The 13,247-nt window shown below is 36.2% G+C and overlaps 1 protein-coding gene across 3 annotated transcripts in view; it reads left to right on the top strand.

Moving 5' to 3' along the window:
• The first annotated feature begins 2,326 nt into the window (after nucleotides 1–2,326).
• Nucleotides 2,327–13,247, top strand: part of LOC311288274 (polyunsaturated fatty acid 5-lipoxygenase-like) — a 135,878-nt gene continuing 124,957 nt past the window's right edge. For all 3 annotated transcript variants that reach the window (XM_084405598.1, XM_084405599.1, XM_084405600.1), the window contains exons 1-3: nucleotides 2,327–2,539; nucleotides 12,404–12,602; nucleotides 12,743–12,821. In XM_084405598.1, coding sequence (XP_084261724.1) covers nucleotides 2,384–2,539; nucleotides 12,404–12,602; nucleotides 12,743–12,821 — 434 coding nt within the window. In that variant the 5' untranslated portion in view covers nucleotides 2,327–2,383. The remainder of the gene's footprint in view (nucleotides 2,540–12,403; nucleotides 12,603–12,742; nucleotides 12,822–13,247) is intronic.

Here is a 13,247-nt window from a genome sequence, read left to right as displayed (position 1 = left end):
TCATTGGATGGAACAGGAAACCCTGAAGAGGAAATCAGCTGCCTTAGAAGAGTCCGAGGATGTCACACCTGTGATTTAAATGCAGGAAACATAAGTGAGATTGTCGCTGAATTCAACATCCAGTGTAAGGTCTGTGCCACAGTTACAGACAATGGTAGGAATTTTGTTAAAGCTTTCCAAGAAATTTAAATTTAACGTAAAAATACAATAGCAACATTTTAGGTTTTACAGACTTGACTTAAATTTACAGTAAATACACATTTTCATTATCTGATACAATGATGATGTAGCAATTTATTGAAATACTAATATCTATGCTGTCCAATTTAATACACTGACAACCACCAATCACAGTGGTTATTAGAGTCACATGATGATTCAAAGCTCATCACAAGCCACTTTCACACAAGTCGAGTGATTTATTATATATTGAGCTGCACCGTCACTCACACAAACACTAAACACCATCATGGTAACACACAAGAAATTTAAAAAATGCAAAAAAAAACATTAATTTAACAACATTAAATGTAACATAGAACCTTTAGAACTGATTAGAAAAAAAAATAAGAAAAACTATGAAGAAACAGTTATTTCAACAAAAATACATAAAATGTGAAGTGTCACGCAGGGAATTGTGGGAATGTCAACGTTTTTTTCACTGTAAATTATACAATGACTTGTTCTTTTTCACTTCCAAAAACTGTAAATTTAACAGTATTTTACTGTTAATGTTTTCATTAAATGTACAATTAGATCTATCACAGTTATTTACTGTATATAGTACAGAAACTTTATGTTAACCAATTATTATTTTACCGTTAAAATCACGATATTTTTTTACAGTGCGTATTATATCCAAATTAAATTAGATTTATATACACTCTTATGTTACTCTTCACTTTTATATTAAAGATATTATCAAGAAGGGTAAATATAGCAATTGTAATTGTAAAAGCTTATCAGTGGAAGGGGACTGTCTAAACCACAGGAATACCTCTACATACCTGTCTCTTCTGTAAGTTCAGAAACTTGATTTAGATCTGTGGTAGATTTTTTCCCTAAACCTAACTATCTAGGTCTCGTCTACAAATCGACATCCCCGAACGTCTACTGTCGACGTTTAGTCTATCTGGGTATCGTCTACAAATCGACGTCCCCATTCAATAATAGTCACCTAACTAACTTGTTCCCCTAAACTAGCTCACTTCCTAAACTAGCTTACTTCCTGCGCAGGAATAATCGACAAACAGACTTCTGCAAATGTCCTTTAAATGCTTTAATCACGGCCAGGAGATCTTCCCGAGCAGTTCTTAGGGAATCTCTCCCAAGAAGCAAGGCCGGAGGATCTCAGACAAATTCCATTGAGAATCCCACCAGAAAACACGGATACAACAGTTTTTATATAATTGACAAAACAAATAAGACTAACATGTCACCTTCAATATTGGTTCAAAAGCCCCAACCTTTTCCCTCTGTCACTGGCACAAGCAAACTCTGTTTTTGTGATTACAGGGTTTGAGAGTCAACTGTCTAGTTTCACTTCCCCTATTTGTTTTTTTTACACACACACACACACACACACACACACACACACACACACACATCAAAGTCACAAGGTTTCCCCAAAGACTTTGGAAACATTTAAAAGCATATGAATGTCATTCCTGCAAGTAAAACAAATGTTAGTTGATTAATTAAAGTTGATTAATTAAAATCCATCACAGATCACATATGCAGGTATAACCATGACATTTTTAAGTGATAGACCAAACAGGATAATGTCACAGGAGGTGGAGAGTAGCGCCGTGCGGTGGATTTTTCATAGATAAGATTAATTATGTTACTAACCATGGAAATCTGACTTTAGATTTTAAACCTATGGGAGACTTTTAAAACACTTCCCATTTTTTTTGTCTGATGGTGACTAACTTCCCATTCCAGATCTAACAATAAAACAAAATAATTCCAACTTCCTTTTATTTAGGATGTAGCCATCAGACGAACTTTCGATATGATCTGACCTTCTAACAGACTTTTGACTCAGTGTAACCTTGGTCAAATGGAACTTTGAAAAATTGACTCAATGTTCTGTTCTTTGACTGTATTGTGAAATGATAGACTGGAATATTAACCCCTTACAATGTTTTTTGATATTTTGCTGATGTCGCTAACAAAGGGTAATGAAAATGGGCTTGCTTTAAACAATTTAACCAATCATATTGATAGAGCGTGACATATTAGTCATGATGATTCTATTTTGATGTGTCTGGCTTTATCCTATAAAGCCTGTTGTATTCTTCTGTTGGGTCGAGGTTCTCTGAGTATTGTGCTTAAGAATAAACTGAGGATCCAGAGTTTGTACATCTTTCATTCAGGCAAAATGTTGACCTACAAGGTGATAGTTTCTACTAGTAGACAGATCATTGCTGAGAAAACGAACAGCATTTACCTGACGCTGATAGACTCAAATGATCAGAGCAGTGACAGAATCCTGGTCAGCAAATCCTTTTCTGCTGGTTTTGGGGGTTTTGAAAGGGTAAGAACTTTAAAGACTTTTATTTTAAGTAATTATTATTTTTTATTTCCATTATTATATAGGATACATTATAATTCAAAAGTTTGGAAACATTAATATTTTTAATGTTTTTGAAAAAAGTCTCATATGCTCACCAAGGCTGCATTTATTTGGTCAAAAGTAAAAACAGTATTAGCCTATGTGTGAAATATTATTACAATTTAAAATAATAGATGATGTATATATATATATATATATATATATATATATACACACATATATGCAGTTAGGCTACATTAAATCCATTTTAATTCCACATCGGTAGTGGTAAAATATACGAAATACGTGAGCAATATAGAGAACATGCATGCTGATGAGAGTGACGGTAAGATGAATAATATGTAAATATGCTGCGCACTTTCCGCACCTACCGGCGGGGTGTCATCGGATACCAAGCTGCCAGTACTTTTTCTGTTATTTTATGGATTTCTTTTTTACAGTATACTTCATCTATAGATTCTCTTTGAATCAGGGAGTTAGTCAAGGATGTCCAGTCTCCGCTTATCTATTCTTAATTGCAACACAATTCCTTAGCTTACATATCAATAGTATAATTTAAAGTGTATCAAAATTGGCAATACAAAAATAATAATTAGTCAACTAACTGATAATACAGCTTTTTTCTTAAATGATTCATCACAAACTCCAGTGGCTGATACTTTAAATAAAGTGAATGAAGTATCCTTCAAGCTGATCCACAGATTTTACCCTGTAAAGAAATGTATACAGAAGTTTAGAGCTGACATTTATTTAACGTATGCTATTTTTATAAGTAATATAATTATTTTCTTAAGCAAATTGTACTCAAATGCAACTTTTCAAACCATAAACCCGCGTGCTCTGTCTTCTTAAAGAAATGGAAAATGATTTGAATGTAATCTCAGCATCTGCTAATAAGAAAGTTACTAAGACCTTTAGAATCTGCTCTGCTTTGGGGCTCTTCATGTAATCATTTTCCTATAATGTAATGGCCCTCTTAACTTTTAACTTATTCATTATATTTTTATATACACTACATTTTTTGTTTAATCTTATTATTATTATTCTTATTATTACTATTGCTAGTTTTGATATTATGTTCTGTATGGTTATCAGTGTAAAAAATTGTTTATAGTCCTTATGATTGAAAAGTTACTAGAATAAATGTGAGTGCAACGTTGGACAGTAGGTGGCGCTAGAGGGTTTGAGATAGACACTCCAAACGTCCAATGGTTAATGTTGAGACTGCCCTCTTATCTGTCTACCCCTCATAACTTTCCTGCAAGCTGTGCAAATGAATGAAAGTTAGGTATTTATTGAAAGAGTTTCAAATATTCAATAGGTACGCTTAGCTTTTTGGTTTATAAGGTATTGTAACAACTCAATATTGGGCATCAATTCTGTTTTATACTGGTGGATATTGGGTTTAATATTTACCCATTTCCCAAATGTAATAAATCGATTTATTAAGGTTGTATTATTTTTATTAAGTCGTCACTATCCCATATCTCGTTTGTAAAGTTATTGCAGATTAGTTCATTTCCGTAGCTGATGATGCAGACAAATAATTAGATCAAATAAAATTAGCGCTCCTCCAGTGGCTCGTTTTAACTGTGTTCTGTGTCTATTTCGTGAACACAACTTGGATAATTTGCAACAGGTAAACATGTCAGCTGTGTGGACTTTAGTGGAGACATGTTTTTTGTATGTTTGTTTGTTTGATGGTTTGTTGTTGTTTTTGCTCCCATATAATCCACCATACCTTGCAACATCTGGAGTCACCAAACACCTATACACTCATAGACACTCATAGTTCATAGACTTTAGTTCCGCTTTTAACACTATTAACCCATTTAAACTCTTTACCACACTCTTGGACATGAACATTGACCCAGCCATATGCCACTGGATAAGGAGCTTCCTGTGGAATAGATCACAGAGGGTGAAAGTTAATAACATAACCTCACACCCTCTCACCCTCAGTACAGGAGCTCCTCAGGGCTGTGTTCTCTCCCCTTGGCTCTTTTCCCTTTATACAGCATACTTTATAGGGCGCCGTTTGTAAAGCGGCTCACACTGAAAATAACAGCAACATTTTGTCACATTTAGATTCAAAAAATGTTTAAAAAACTGGTATGAATTTTTGACGGTCACTTTTTTAGCACATTTACAACAATATTGTCAACTTAGATTTATTTTAAATAGTTAAATCTAAATATTAAATGTTACACCTAAATGTTAAATGTTAAATCTAAATGCTAAATCTAAATGTTAAATCTAAATCTAAATCTAAATCTAAATGTTAAATCTAAATATTAATTCTAAATCTAAATCTAAATGTTAAATCTAAATGTTAAATCTAAATCTAAATGTTAAATCTAAATATTAAATGTTACACCTAAATGTTAAATGTTAAATCTAAATGTTAAATCTAAATATTAAATCTAAATCTAAATGTTAAATCTAAATGTTGAATCTAAATGTTTCGGGTGAAACTAAATATTTAACTAATATGCAAATTCAAAATGCCGGTAACCGGATTTAGATTTAACATTTAGATTTAGATTTAACATTTAGATTCAACATTTAGATTTAGATTTAACATTTAGATTTAGATTTAACATTTAGATTTAACATTTAATATTTAGATTTAACATTTAGATTTAGATTTAGATTTAACATTTAGATTTAGATTTAACATTTAGATTTAACATTTAGATTTAACATTTAGATTTAGCATTTAGATTTAACATTTAACATTTAGTTGTAACATTTAATATTTAGATTTAACTATTTAAAATATCTCTAAGTTGACAAATATTGTTGTAAATGTGCTAAAAAGTGACTGTTTAAAAAACTGGTATACATTTTTGACGTTGTTTGAAGCTAAATGTGACAAAATGTTGCTGTTATTTTCAGCGTGGGCCGCTTTACAAACGGCGTCCCATAATAGCCTACTTTACATCCATGGACACTTCAGTGAAAACAATAAAGTATGCGGACGACACAACCATTGTAGGCCTCATCTCAGACAATGATGAAACACAGTACCGCATGGTGGTGGGTGTTCGAACAATGACCTCCAGCTCAACACAGCCAAAATTCAGGAACTCATTGTTGATTTTAGACGTAGGCCATTTCCCAAAACACCCATACAAATAAATGGCAATTCAATCACCATCACTGACTCCTTTAAATGCCTAGGAACACACATTAGCAATAACCTGAAGTGGACAACTAACACTAATCACATCATTGCAAAAGCTCAACAAAGACATTACTTTCGACTTCCGGTTTTGCCATGTAGTGGAGAGACGCGTGGTGTTAGTGCTCCGACTAAAATTTCACTTTTTTTCCCTCATAACACTACATTTGGGGCTTTTTAGCTATTTTAGTGCGACGGTTGGCATTTGTTAACATTACATGTTCCTGATGAGTAAGGGTACGCGAGCTGGTGGTAAAATCAACCCTCAAACCAAGGCGCCTAATTCTGGGCATGAAAGCGGCAAGATGTCGGACGACGCCGCAAGTCCGTTAACGACTGACACACTGGTGAGCGAACTTGATAAACTAAGGAGAAACATGACTGGTGAACTCACCGCGCTGTTGAATTCGTCGTTGGAGTCAATTCACTCATCCATTGCTTCTATTGGGTCTACCCTGGCGACTCAAGCGACTACAATCACTGATATGGAAACTAGCTTATCCGACCACAGCGACAGGATTACACATCTCGAACAGGAGGTCTCTACCCTTCAGTCGAAGTTGGTGTCTGTGACGGAGGAGAATGTCGCTTTAAGAGCTAACGTGGAAGATCTCGTTTCTCGGTCCAAACGGCAGAATATTCGTGTGGTTGGCCTTCCAGAGGATATTGAGGGAAAGGACACCAGACAGTTTATGACAGAATTATTCACCGAGGTCGCGGGCGACGCTCTTCCCTCTCCACCGGAGCTTGATCGCGCCCATCGGAGTTTAAGGCCCAAACCGCGCTCAGGTCAAAATCCCCGTCCGATTATAGTGAGATTTCATCGTTACGTGGAGAAGGAGGCTGTGCTCAAATTCGCGAAATCGTCAAAGGAAATTACTTTCAAGGGTCACAGAATCAAGTTCTATGAGGACTTTTGCGTTTCGGTGGCTAACAGGAGAGCTGCGTTCAACAACATCAAGGGCCTGTTGTATAAACGCGGTGTTCGTTTTGGCATGATTTACCCGGCCAGACTACGCGTGTCTTACAACAACACAGAACACTATTTTGACTCTCCTGAGGCAGCAGAAAAATTCTACCACCAAAATTTTGCTGAGTAACTTTTGAGGAGCGGCGTTGACAAGGAGATACAGTACATCTCTCTCTCTCTCTCTCTCTCTCTCTCTCTCTCTCTCTCTCTCTCTCTTTCTAAACTTAAACTGCCTTAAACTTGTTTTTTTTTTCTTTTTTTTTTCGTCTCCTTCATGGAGCAATGTGTATGGGTGCATATGTATGTACGTCGCCTATGTATATTTATACACATGCACATTTCATTTCACTTATACTGGACAGTCAGATAATCTTTAAATATCCTTCCTTGTCAATTTTACAGTCGCTAGCTTCGCTATGTGCCCTCGTTCTGCACATTTGATGAACGGCACCCTGTCCATTCTCTTTCAGGAGTGAATTCTCTTATTAGTGTTAAAATCTTTATGTTTGTTGGAGTCAACTCCACTACACAATCGGTTGTGATAACGTTTTTCTGGCAACTCGCCATGTCCAAGTGGACGAGTATCAGAAGGGATTTTCTTTTGATATTTTTGAACATACTTGTGTTTTTGTTCTGTTCCGGGTATGTTCGGGGGTTATGTTTGATGGAGGATTTTTTTTTTGTCTTACTTGGCATTTATTGTTGTCTCTTACACATGCTAACCTGCTTGAGCTTGAAAGAAGAAAAGGAAAAAGGAAAAAAAGGGGAAAGAAGAAGAGGGAAAAAAGAAAAGAAAAAGCTTTCTTTTTTTTTTTTTTTTTTTTTTTTTTTTTTTTTACACTTTATTTAGATTAATATGTCCTGCAGTTTTATGAACAAACCTCCTGTTAATTCTAAGGGGGGAGGGGTTGGACACAATATCAGATTCACTACTTGGAATGTACGTGGGTTGGGTGGCCAAATTAAACGCTCCAGAGTTTTTTCCCATTTAAAATCACTGTCCTCTGATATTATGTTTCTTCAGGAGACACATTTGCGTACATGTGATCACACCAGACTTCGTAAACAATGGGTGGGCCAAATATTTCATTCTAGTTTTAATAGCAAATCAAGAGGTACTGCAATTCTGATACATAAAAGAGTCATGTTTCTAGCAGAACAAGTACTTTCAGATCCTGAAGGACGCTTTGTAATCGTCAGTGGCACTCTTTTTCAAACTCCAGTAGTGTTAGTAAACGTATATGCCCCAAATTGGGATAACCCTACTTTTATGTCTATGCTTTTCTCAAAAATACCAAATCTTGACACTCATCGCCTTATTTTTGGAGGGGACCTTAACTGTGTTATTGATAATAATCTTGATAAATCTGCGACTAAATCATCTTCTCTCTCTGCTATGTCTAGGTCTCTAATTTCGCTGACAAATCAAATAGGCTGTATAGATCCCTGGCGCTTTTTTCATCCCTCTGATAAGGTATTTTCTTTCTTCTCTAGTGTACACCATGTTTACTCTCGGATTGATTATTTTTTCCTTGATAAAGCCCTACTTTCTTCGGTTATTTCTTCAGATTACTCTGCCATTGTTATTTCCGATCATGCCCCGCATATGTTAGATATCTCCTTTTTGCCCGCTTTTAAGAGCCGACCTCAGTGGAAATTTGATGTAGGGCTTCTTGCAAGAACTGACTTTTGTGAATTTTTATCTGAAAATATAGTTTTTTTCATTGAGACGAACAAATCAGAAACCGTGTCTGCTTCCCTTCTATGGGAGACATTCAAAGCGTTTATTCGTGGCCGAATCATTTCCTTTAGTGCTCACTTAGCCAAGACTAGAAAATCTCGGCAACAAGAGCTTGTCCGTTCAATCTTAGAGATAGATAGACAGTATTCAAACGATCCCAAACCTGATCTTAAGTTAAAACGATCAAAGTTACAAACTGAATTTGATTTGCTTTCAATAAATAAAGCAGAATATTTAATTAAAAGAACTAAAGCCACATACTACGAACATGGGGATAGAGCAGGCCGTCTTCTTGCTTCCCAGCTTAAACATCAGTCAGCTTCACGCTATATCGCACAGATTTATGATAACAATTCTAATGAGCTTGTTACTGACCCTCAAAAAATTAACTCTGTCTTTTCCTCCTTTTACTCCAGTCTTTATTCTTCTCAACCTCCTTCTGATCCTTCTTTAATGGAGTCTTTCCTACAAAATTTAAATATACCCACTATTAATACATTAACAGAGGAGACTTTAGATTTACCTCTCAGGCTAGATGAAATCACCACCTGCATTGGTCTCATGCAGTGTAACAAGGCTCCAGGGCCGGATGGCTTCCCCTTAGACTTTTATAAAAAATTCTCAGCGCAGTTAGCCCCCTTACTGTTTGATATGTATGTGGAGTCATTTGAGCAAGGTTTTCTTCCAGCTTCATTAAATCAAGCATCTATCTCCCTTTTATTAAAAAAAAATAAAGACCCAACTTTATGTAGTAGCTATAGACCTATTAGTTTATTGAATGCTGACATAAAAATTCTAGCGAAGGTGCTGGCAAAGCGCATCGATGCATGTCTTCCTGATATTATTTCTGAGGATCAGACCGGCTTTATTAGGGGACGTCAGATGTCATCTAATATCCGGCGATTGCTAAATATACTTTTTAGTCCATCTATGTCTAAGACTTCTGAAATGATAATCTCTCTTGATGCTGAAAAAGCATTTGACCGTGTGGAATGGAATTATTTATTTACTGTATTAGAAAAGTTTGGCTTTGGGCACAATATTATCTCTTGGATTCGACTCCTATATTCGGCTCCCTCTGCAAGTGTTAAAACTAATGCTGATAGTTCGTCATTCTTTCCTCTTTCCCGTGGGACACGGCAGGGTTGCCCTCTGTCCCCTCTGCTCTTCGCTTTAGCTATTGAGCCGCTTTCGATCGCCTTAAAAGTATCTTCATCTATACGCGGGATCCAAAGGGGAGGCACAGAACATCGTGTTTCTCTCTATGCTGACGACTTGTTGCTGTATGTACAGGATCCAGTTGGCTGCGCTAACAAGATTATGCACTTGCTCGACACCTTTGGCTCTTTTTCAGGTTACAAATTAAACTTTACCAAAAGTGAATGTTTCCCCATAAATGACATGGCTAAAAAAATTCAGAAAAGCACTCTACCTTTTAATTTTTCACCTTCAGGGTTTCGTTATTTAGGTGTAATCATTTCACACTCTTTCGGTTCTCTCCTTAAGAATAACTTTACGAATTTGGTTGATCAAATTAAACTAGACTTAAAGCGTTGGGACAGCCTACCTCTTTCTCTTGTTGGGAGAGTGGAGACCATTAAAATGAATGTTTTGCCGCGACTTTTATTCCTCTTCCAGTCCCTCCCTCTTTTTCTACCTAAATCTTTTTTTAAGTGCCTAGATAAAATTATCTCCTCTTTTATCTGGGCTGGTAAAACTCCTAAAGTGAATAAAATTATCCTGCAACGAAATAAACGTGATGGAGGTTTAGCTCTGCCAAATTTTCTTTATTATTACTGGTCCGCCAATATTTCGAAGATTTTCTTGTGGTGTAATTCGCCGGAGGTTAACTGGTGTACTCTAGAAGCTGCTACTTGTCTTTCCTCTTCTCTTCCTGCTCTTGTTTTTCTCCTTTGTCCATGCGTCCTTCCAATTATATTAGTAATCCTATCGTGCTATCGACTTTAAAAATCTGGAAACAATTTCGACAACATTTTCGGTTGGAGTCACTATCTGTTTTAAGTCCTATTTGCAACAATCACTTGTTTTTACCACCAGCTATTGATCACACTTTTAAAAGATGGAAAGATAATGGTATGGCCTGTTTTTCAGATCTTTTTATTGATAATTATTTTGCCACATTCACCAATCTTATGTCCAAATTTAACCTGCATACTACAGGCTTATTCAGGTATTTTCAACTCCGCAATTTTGTTAAGACTAACTTCCCTAGTTTCCCTCAATTACCAGAAAAGTCTCTGGTTGAGAACTTATTGTCGGCCCCTACAGGTGGTAGTCGTATATCCTCTGTCTACACCATGTTACTCTCATCTAATACGTCCTCTCTCTCCTGCCTAAAGATGACTTGGGAAAATGAGCTGCAAATTAAGTTTTCGGAAGAGCTATGGTCTGAGGCCCTTGCTAGAGTTAATTCTACTTCTGTATGTGCTCGGCTAAGTCTGATTCAGCTAAAAGTCTTTCATCGAATTCATCTTACCAAAGCTAAACTCCATAAACTGTTTCCAGAAACAGAGGACTCCTGTATCAGATGCTCATTTTCTCCTGCCGATCACACCCATACTTTCTTTAGCTGCCCAAAACTGGCCTCTTATTGGTCTTCTTTTTTTGACTTCATGTCTAGGGCTCTGCACATTTCTCTATCTCCATGTCCCCTAGTCGCCATCTTTGGTGTATCTCAATTGTCATCCATTACGAGACAGAAAGCAGATGTTATCGCTTTTGCTTCTCTTATTGCTAGAAGGTGCATCTTGTTGCATTGGAAGTGTCCAACCCCCCCTCCAACTACCTCTTGGTTAAAGGATCTGATGTCATTCCTTTCACTTGAAAAATTGAAATATTCGACTCGGGGCTCAACTGATCAATTTTATAAAACTTGGACCCCTATTTTTAATCTTTACGACTCTGTATCCTCTCTAGATTCTGACTTAGTTATATAATGGTTGAGCAAGTGTTTTATTTAATTTTTTTTCATCTAGGCATGTTTCTCATACAAGTGATAACACAATTACTGTTTTTTTTTTTTTTTTTTTTTTTTTTTTTTTTAGTATTAGTATAATTGGTTGTAGAGACTACCGATTATTTTCTAATCCTCCTGGGTGGGTGGGGGGAGGGGTTTGGGATGGTGGTTACTCTGTTGTTTGTGTGATTTTATTTTATTTTTTATTTTTTTTATTATTTTTTTTTTTAAGGAATGTGTAAAAAGAAAAAAAAGTGCAGACAATGTTTTTTTCTTTTATGCTCGTCTCTTTAATGATTAATGTAAACTTTTGTCTGTATAATAAAAATTGTTGTATAAAAAAAAAGACATTACTTTCTCAGGCAGCTTAAAAAATACCGGATCAAACATCAGCTCCTTGTTCTGTTCTATTCCGCTATCATTGAGTCCATCATTACATCATCAATAACAGTATGGTATGGTAGCACAGACAACCAAACAAAGAAAAAACTACAGCAGACCGTCAACAAAGCATCCAAGATCATAGGGAAACCACTGCCTTCAGTCGATTCCCTCTATATACATCGGACTGTAAAGCGAGCAAAAATCATCTCCGACCCCTCACATCCAGCGAACCACCTCTTTCAGCTCCTTCCCTCAGGGAGGCGCTACAGGTCACTCTCTACCAAGACCAAACGCTTCACAAACAGCTTTTTCCCCATAGCCATCAGGACTTTGAACTCCTTTCTTTAGTTTAGTTTGTCCTCTCATACACTACGCATGGTCATTTACCCACTGTATCTTGTATTTTTACATGTTGTTAAGTGTATTGTCTATTTATTGTTTGTAATGTATGATGATGTAGAGCTTAAACATACTGTACCGAAAACAAATTCCACCAGCGTTGTCGTGTGGCTAAATAAACAATCTAATCTAATCTAATTGAACGTGTCTAATAAAAGTTGTCATTAAAGGAGTTGTCATTCGACATCCATGTGAAGAAGGACCTCGGAGACATTGTTCAGGTGAAACTTGAAAAGAAGAAACACTTGGTCAATGTTCAGTGGTTTTGTAAGCATATCACAGTGAAAACACCCTCTGGAAAACACTTCGAGTTCCCCTGTCATTGCTGGATAGAAAACGAAAAGGAAGTGATTATCCGAGAAGGCACTGGTATACGTTCATTTTAAATTAAGCATTATTGTTTTAAATTTTTAAACTTCAGTTGTTCAGTTGTTACTGAATCATGTCTTAAATGCTGTCTTTGCTATGTGTAAAATGTGTGCTATATATTTCTCTGTGCATTCATTTAGCTCGATTGCCTCAGGATGAAACCGAATTGCTTAGAGAGAAAAGAAGAGAAGAACTGGAATTTAGACAGAAACAATTCAGGTTTGAAGAAACAATCACATTCTTGAACAATATTCATTTGTTGCAGTTTTTTCTTTATTCCTCCCTATAGAGTTCAGTGTGCTTGACACAATAATGTTGTAAAATCGTTGTCATACACAGGTCCGTAGCAGCAGTGTGTGTGTGTCACACTCACATTAGTTTGGACTCATTATGTTTTGTCACCACCTCTTTCGTCACTCATTTGTTGTCACGGACACTAATTATGCTCAGCTGTGCATTACTATCATTATCACCTGTATATGTTCAGGTCTGTTTGAGGTCATTGTTTGGTGTCGTCTATGTTAAGTGAGTGTTGCTCTCCGTTCGCCATTCTTTCGGAGCGTTTGTGAATAAACCTGTGTTGGATTGTATTCTTCTTCCAGCAACCACCCGTGACAGAACACTGGACAAAACAAAAGTGAACGC

Source organism: Rutilus rutilus (genome assembly GCF_951802725.1).
Source record: "Rutilus rutilus genome assembly, chromosome: 3".
In the NCBI taxonomy this organism is placed as follows: domain Eukaryota; kingdom Metazoa; phylum Chordata; class Actinopteri; order Cypriniformes; family Leuciscidae; genus Rutilus; species Rutilus rutilus.
Note: the sequence above shows the minus strand (reverse complement) of the source record. Positions and strands in the feature narration are given on the sequence as shown.